Source organism: Octopus sinensis, linkage group LG1 (genome assembly GCF_006345805.1).
Source record: "Octopus sinensis linkage group LG1, ASM634580v1, whole genome shotgun sequence".
NCBI lineage: Eukaryota > Metazoa > Mollusca > Cephalopoda > Octopoda > Octopodidae > Octopus > Octopus sinensis.
In genome coordinates, this window is record NC_042997.1 from 146,563,637 (window position 1) to 146,572,326 (window position 8,690).

Sequence of the window (8,690 nt, forward strand, 5' to 3'; positions counted from 1 at the left end):
ATACATTATATATAATGTGTGTGTGTGTGTGTGTGTGTGTGTTGTGTGTGTGTGTGTGTGTGTGTGTGTGTGTGTATATGGATGACTATACTTATTTCTTTTATGGATTTGTTTTCGCTGTTTTTGGTTGTTTTTCTGTAAGTCAATGTTATACTTTTAAGAATACCCAGTTCGACATATGTAAATGGATTCGATAGACTTATAATTAGAGTAATAGATATAACCAGATCGACGACTGTTAAATATACAAACAGATAGATAGATAGATAGATAGATAGATAGATAGATAGATAGATAGATAGATAGATAGATAGATAGATAGATAGATAGATAGATAGATAGATAGATAGATAGATAGATAGATAGATAGAACATAAACTGAGATCAAATATTATATTATTCTGTATCAATTCGATCTTTAAAGCCAGTATGTATACACCTATTGCTTTTGTATGCATACATGCATATATACATACATACAAGGCTGAGAAACATAGACACATATACTTGTCGGACATATTTCAGCCTTTTTGTTTTTTTCTTAATTTGGTCATAATTATATATTTGTTTAACGAAAACTTTGTCATGACTGGAAGATTAAGAATTATTTTACATTACCTGTATTGGGGGTACACATACACAGCTCCGTCCATTGCAGAATTGTAGCGATTATATTTTGTTAGGACACCTCAACACACAAAGCGAGCGACAGTAAGTGATACGGGGTAGAGAGAAAGATGAGAGAGAGAGAGAGAAAGAAAAGAAAGATTGAGAGAGCGAGAGAGACTGGCAGTAAGAAAGAAAGAAAGAAAGAAAGAAAGAAAGAAAGAAAGAAAGAAAGAAAGAAAGGAAGAAAGAAAAAATGAAAGAAAGAAAGGAAGAAAGGGTGAGGGAGGGTGAAGTGAGCGGAAAGAAGAAATAGATAGAGTGAGCTAGAAATATAGAGATTAAAATGGAGACCGAAAGAGCTAGTGAAATACATGTGTGTTTATGCGTGTGCATGTGTGGTGTGTGGTGTGTGTGTGCAAATATATACTGATAGAGTAAAATATAAAAGGAGAGCAAGAGAGGGAAAAGAGTAGGAGGGTCGTAGTGTGGCTGGGAAGAGGAGAAAAAGTGAGTAGGTAGGAGGAATAAAGAGTAATATGCGTGAGTGTGTGCGCATGTGCGTGCGTGTATGTATATGTGTGTGTGTGTGTGTGTGTGTGTGTGTTGTGTGTGTGTGTGTGGTGTGTGTGGTGTGTGTGTGTGGTCGTAACCGGTGTTTACGAGAGGTATAAAAGTGTGGAGAGAAGCGCTGCAACGTACGAGATAGTTAAAGTATCCTCCGTCTCACATGCATACATAAGACTAAAAAATAACCACCCCACCCACCCTACTGTTGAGTGTAAGTCTCAGAGGTCTGTACCACTCACTCGGAGGAGTATCTCGGTGTTTAATGTGGTCCTGCCTTCTGCTTGATCCTGCAGCCGTCCTATTTGTTCAGTAGGTCCGCTTAGAAGCGCACCTATTATCTCTATCTATCAATCGGCTTGCTCTCTTTCCCAACGCGATGGACAGATACGTACACAGATAGACAGGCCGGCGGGCAGGCAGGACGGTGTAGATAAGCAGATAGATAGACAGACGGATAGACAGGCAGATAGATAGATAGATAGATAGATAGATAGATAGATAGATAGATAGATAGATAGATAGATAGATAGATAGATAGAAGGAGAGATAGATACATTGATTGATTGATTGACTGATTGATTGATTGACAGATAGATAGATAGATAGATAGATAGATAGATAGATAGATAGATAGATAGATAGATAGATAGATAGATAGATAGATAGATAGATAGATAGATAGATAGATGAATGGATGGACGGATGGATAGACAGACAGACAGACAGACAGACAGACAGATAGACAGATAGATAGATAGATAATAGATAGATAGATAGATAGATAGATAGATAGATAGATAGATAGATAGATAGATAGATAGATAGATAGATAGATAGATAGATTATTGAACGTTGTGTTTGACTGATGATTTGGCGATATCTCTCACCTGTGAGACAACAGTTCTCCAACTCACCGCCTCCCAAAACATCATAACCGACCGCACCACAGCCATGTCGTCGTCATCATCATCATCATAGCCACCATCATTATCTTTCCAACCATCTCTCTCTCTCTCTCTTTCTCTCTCTCCCTCTCTCCCTCTCTCTCTCTCTCTCTTTCTTCTCCCTTGTTTGCTAACTTTCTTTCGCTTTTTATTTCTTTCCCTCTTTCTTATTACCCATTCACAAGTAAATTTCTCTCGTTTCCACCGTTTCTCACTTTTCTGGTCATGTCTCTCCCTCTACCTGTCTGGTTCCCACCCTCTCTCACTCATTCTCCCTCTCCCTCTTCTCTTTCTCTCCCTCTTCTCCTTCTTTCCCTCCCACTCACTCATCATTTGTCACTTTCTCTCTCTCTCTCTCTCTATATATATATATATATATATATATATCATATTTCCCCTCCACCATTTGCTCCTCCCTTTCCTTCCTCGCCCCCCCCCCTACATATTTTTCTTTGAGACACAATAGAACACTCTAACTTTCACTCCCTCACACTCCCCCTCAAACACACACACATCCTTTCTCTGATCCACTTTCTCTCTCCCACTCTCTCTCCCCTCTTTCCCAACTCTTTCTCACTCTCACCCTCTCTCTCTCTCTCTTTCCCTCATACACAACCACTATCATTCTCATATAAACACATATTTACCCACTATACTCCCTCCCAGCTCATATTTATATTATCTTTCAGTCCTCTCACCTCTCCCCAACTCACACTGCTCCTCTCTTTTCATACTTTAATCTCACAATTTTCTCGTCTCTATCTCTCACTCCTTCTTTCATATTCCTCTCCCTATCTCCGCCACATCACCTCTCACTCACGTTACTTTTCTCCGTTCCACGTATCTCGGATAGACACACGTTTTCATACATACATGATCACATGCAACCATTCAATGATATATAGAAACAAGGCGGTGAGCTGGCAGAAACGTTAGCACGCCGGGCGAAATGCGTAGCCGTATTTCGTCTGCCGCTACGTTCTGAGTTCAAATTCCGCCGAGGTCGACTTTGCTTTTCATCCTTTCGGGGTCGATTAAATAAGTAGCAGTTACGCACTGGAGTCAATATAATCGACTTAATCCGTTTGTCTGTCCTTGTTTGTCCCCTCTGTGTTTAGCCGCTTGTGCGTAGTAAAGAAATGGGTATTTTGTCTATCTTTATGTTCTTCTGAGTTCAAATTCCGCCAAGGTCGACTTTGCCTTTCGTCCGTTCGTTCGTCGATAAATCAAATGCCAGTTGCGTACTGATGTTGAGCTAATCGACTGGCCCCTACCCCAAAATTTGGGGTTTTGTGCCTTGAGTAGAAAAGAATAATACATAGAAACACAAAATCGTTAGTGGCATTGCGTCCGTCTTTACGTTCCGTGTTCAAATGCCGCCCAGGTCGGCTTTGCCTTTCATCCTTACGGAGTAGATAATATAAGTACCAGTTGAACACTGGGGCCGATGTAGTCGACTTAACCCCTCTCCTGAAGTATCTGGGCTTGTGCCGAAATTTGAAACCAATAATACATACACACATACATGTAATGCACACATACATACATGTAATACATATATGCATGCAAGTATAAGTACAAATGTCCATGACGTTCATGCATATATATGTCAGTATATAAATTCATAAATATAAGCATTTATATGTGTGCATATATGTATATGATTTATACCTCCATAAATACATATACACATATGTGCAGTGGTGGACTGGGTCTAAAAATATTGGTTGCCAGGAGACTATGGAGGCCCACCCGCAACCACAAGGGGGCCCACCCGCAACTACAATGCTAGCATTTAATTTATTTATATTTATTTATCTTTTTTTCTTAAAAGTATTCTTTTCAACTCTCTACAAACGCAGCCAGGCTGAAATAATGCATTCTTCCAAGAGTGAATAAAAAATTCTCAAATTTGAGGGGATGGGTCCTCATATATGGATTCTAATAGTGCAGGAGCTCACTTGCCATCGGGTAAGCTGGCAACCTGGCCACTCCGCCACTACATATGTGCATTTTACGTAAAATCATTCAGAAGAACGGATATAATTTTAACTGAATTTTAACTGAAAGAGTAAACAACACGTTTAAGTAGGATATTAAAAATGTTTTTTATGAAAAAAAAAATAACATCGACTTTAATGCTTTACAGGTCATTGCCTTCATCTGATGAAGACAATCACAAGCAAAACTTCAAAGGCACAAACAATCAAACTTTTCCTGAAAAATTAAATACGTAATGTATATAGATAGACACATATATATATGCGCGCGCACACACACACACACACACAAATATTTTTTATGTACATGTATTTATCTATATCAATGCTTTTATCTATCTCTTTATCTATCTATCTATCTATCTGTATATATATACATATATCACCGTGATCACCGTGACCGACCAGGCTATCAGATGTTGCTACACATCGCTGGTCACGATGCGCTTCACATTGTTTTAGCCTTCAAATGACGCCACCCCGCTGGCTAAACGAGCAGGCCAACAGAAAAAAGAGTGAGACAAATTTGTGGTGAAAGAGTACAGGAGGGATCGCCACAACACCCTGCAGAATCCTCGTGGAGCTTTAGATGTTTTTGCTCAATAAATGCTCACAACGTCTGGTCTGGGAATCGAAACCGCGATCTTACAACCGCGAGTCCGCTGCCCTAACCATTGGTCTTTGCGCCTCCACAACTAACATATATATATGATATATATATATAATATATATATATATATATATATTATATATATATATATATAGAATATATATATATATCTATATATTATATAATATATATATATATATATATATATATATATATATATATATATAGCCTGTCGTATATATGTATATATGTGGGTAGGTTTTTGTGTATTTATGTGTCTATGTTTGTCCCCCCCCCCACGCCATCGCTTGACAACCGATGCTGGTGTGTTTACGCCCCCGTAATTTAGCGGTAGGATAAGTACTACGTAAAAAAGAATAAGTCTAGGGGTCGATTTGTTCGATTTAAGATGGTATCCAGCATGGCCACAGTCAAATGAGTGAAACTAGTAAAAGAATATATATATATATATATGTATGAATATATGTATATATATGTGTATATATATATGAATATATATAAATTAAATTTATATATAAATTAAATGTTTGTATGTGTATGTATGTATACATATACTAAGTCCCGTGCGGATCTCAACAGTCGGCCTGTACTTTCCATTTCGCCTTTTTAAAACTTTCCACTGTTATGTTATATACTTTTCCGAATGTTACAATATCCTGACCAACACAGATACCGTATTACATATTATGTTACCTGACTTTGAGGTATACGTTCACGCGTACACTTAAGGTAGATTCAAAAATATGTGTATATACTTACTGCATTTGTTTGTATGTACACATACGTCCACTCATACATATTTTCACACACACACACACACACATGTATGTAATGTATAGGCTGTGCCCCAGCATGGCCACAGTCTAATGACTGAAACAAGTAAAAGATAAAGGATATACATATATATATATATACATACATACATACATACATACATACATACATACATACATACATACATACATACATACATGCATACATACATACATATATACATACCGGGTGCGGTGAATAAACAGTCGTTTAAATTACGCGAAAATGAAAATAATACTGACATTAAATTTTAACAGATATATTTACCAAAATTACGTAAAAATATCTTGAAATACTAAATAGTAAATTTATTCTATAAAATCGTCATTGGCTTCAACCACGGCCACTAGTCGACTTCCGAATCTCCTGGTAACTCTTCTTGGTGGTCTCCTTGTTTGACTGCTGCCATAATCCTTGCCTTTAGTTCATCTTTGGTGTTACAAGGAGTTTTAAGGAGTTTTAGGAGTCTGGGGAATTGCGTAGCCAGATGTTAGGGGTGTTGTAGTCGCAGAAATTGTCTGACAGCCATGACTGGGTTCTTCCGCCTGTGTGACATGGTGCAGAGTCCTGTTGCCTGGCATAGGGTCTTCTCCAGCAGCCATCCTATTCACCAAGGGCAGCAGTACCTCCTCCAGGCACTTGGTGTAGGCCTCCGTGTTGAGTCTGAGGCCGTGTGGGATGATGAATGGAGGCATAACGTTACCATCACTAGTGGTCACTTAAAACACCATGATGTTGACTGGATGTTTGATTTTTATCACTCTTGGTACATGTACTCAGATTGCACTGCCCTCAGATTGACACACAAACACTCTGAAACGTTCGTATTGGAACTTCCGGCACGAATGCCAAGGAGTACAGCATGTCGTTTCCAAATTTCCATGGTGGCCCTACTATACTGTGTAGGCGACAAAATCAAAAACAAATAATGCGCATGCATGAAATTAACAATATAAAATGGCGACAATTTACCCATCGCACCCACTATATATATTATATCTATCTATCTATTTATCTATATATATAATATATATATATATATATATATATATATATATATATATATATACATATGAACGCGCATGCGAGCTTGAGATTGAGAGACCATTGTGTTTAAAGAAATGTGTCCTTTTAGAGCATATTGTTGGTGTTGCTTATAAGTTTATGATTTAATATTTGTAACATATTTCACATGTGCGAGTGAAAATGAGATGTGGCAAAGAGTTTCACAGTGCGAAATATCAACTTTCATCGAAGCTGAAAAAGTCGCAGGTCATTATTCCTAGTTTCATGTTAAAGAATAACTGTGGGATCGAACATGTATGTATGTATGTATGTATGTATGTATGTATGTATGTATGTATGTATGTATGTATGTATGTATCTATGTATGACTCCAAGTCTTTTATCTTTTATTTGTTTCAGATATTACACTACGGCCATGCTGGGGCACCGGCTTCAAGAATTTTTAATCGAAAGAATGGACCCCAGTATGTGTGTTTTCTTATATATACATACATATATATATATAATATATATATATATATATATATATATATATATATATATATATATATATCTGTATTTATGTGCTATCTCAGTATATTCCACTGATGAAGGCAGAGCATTTCTTATGCAGAGCCAGAAATCCGGGATCTGGAATTATTCAATAATTTTTTGCTTGTTTATTTTGTCTCTTTGTCTTCTCACTGATGCTGTATGAACATTTAATGTGGTTTTAGAATCAAGTTTTGGCAGCTATTTCCAGCGTGGTGGTATCTCTTAGATACCCTAAATTATAATTATTATATATATATATATATATATATATATATATATATATATATATATATATTATATATATATATATATACTTTATTTAAAGCAGCAGAAAATTCAACAAAACCTGTTACTCTGAGTATCACGTTCCCGTTCGTCGGACAGTTTTTGCTAGAATATATATATATATCTAGCAAAAACTGTCCGACGAACGGGAACGTGAAACTCAGAGTAACAGGTTTTGTTGCATTTTCTGCTGATTTAAATAAAGCATATTACTCTACCACTGGTATTTGAGTACTCTTTTTTCCACCTTGTTTCACATTTATGTGTTTTACTCTGGTATATATATAATTTACAAGATAAGGGTAGAAGAAAAATTCTAAAACATATATATATATATATATATATATAATATATATATATTATATAGTGCTTATAGCAAATAACATTATAACCCGACGTTAAATAGTATAGATTATATATAATCTATGAATTCTGATTTATTCATTAATACTTTTTAAATATTAGCCCTCTAAATGTATTGACAGTTCACTAAGTAAATAATAAATCATTGCGTTATTTTATATATCTTCTTAACTATTTCTTTGGAAGTCATTAAATTACCACAAATATTTCTTCCATATTTTTTTTTCGACGAAAATATTTTCGGTTGAATTTATATTACCACCTCTTTTTTAACTTCTAAAAAAATGTCTTTATCTAAATTTAATCCGACCAATTTCTCTTTTGTACAATATGCTTTTGGTTAATCATTGCTCAAGCTTAGTGCGGGCCTATTCATTCGACATGATTACGCTCCTACATTTAACCAACCGCTTTCTCCACGCCTGACCAATTTAATGCATCTCCAACTTTACATCCAACATCCCTCACCATGAGTCTGAAAGGATAACAGACAAAGCAAAACTCAGCAGAATTTGAACTCAGAGCAGGGAGAACGACGCAACAATGCCAAGGGATTTTGTGCCGTGCTAATATTTTTTTTACCGAGCTTGCAGAATCGCTAGCACGCCGTATTTCGTCTGCCACTATGTTCTGAGTTAAAATTCCGCCGAAGTCGACTTTGCCTTTCATCCTTTCGGAGTCGATTAAATAAGTACCAGTTACGCATTGGGGTCGATATAATCGACTTAATCCATTTGTCTCTCCTTGTTTGTCCTCTCTGTGTTTAGTCCCTTGTGGGTAGTAAAGAAATAGGTATTTCATTTGCAGTTACGTTCTGAGTTCAAATTTCGCCGAGGTCGACTTTGCCTTTCATCCTTTCGGGGTCGATTAAATAAGTAGCAGTTACGCACTGGGGTCGATGTAATCGACTTTGTCTGT

At 36.6% G+C, this 8,690-nt stretch overlaps 1 protein-coding gene across 1 annotated transcript in view; it reads right to left on the reverse strand.

The window, feature by feature from the left end:
- Positions 1–1,323, reverse strand: part of LOC115217704 (transcription factor hamlet-like) — a 139,518-nt gene extending 138,195 nt beyond the window's left edge. Inside the window, exon 1 of the mRNA XM_029787463.2 lies at positions 619–1,323. Within this exon, the coding sequence (XP_029643323.1) occupies positions 619–653 (35 nt within the window). The 5' untranslated portion in view covers positions 654–1,323. The remainder of the gene's footprint in view (positions 1–618) is intronic.
- Between the last annotated feature and the right edge of the window lie 7,367 nt (positions 1,324–8,690).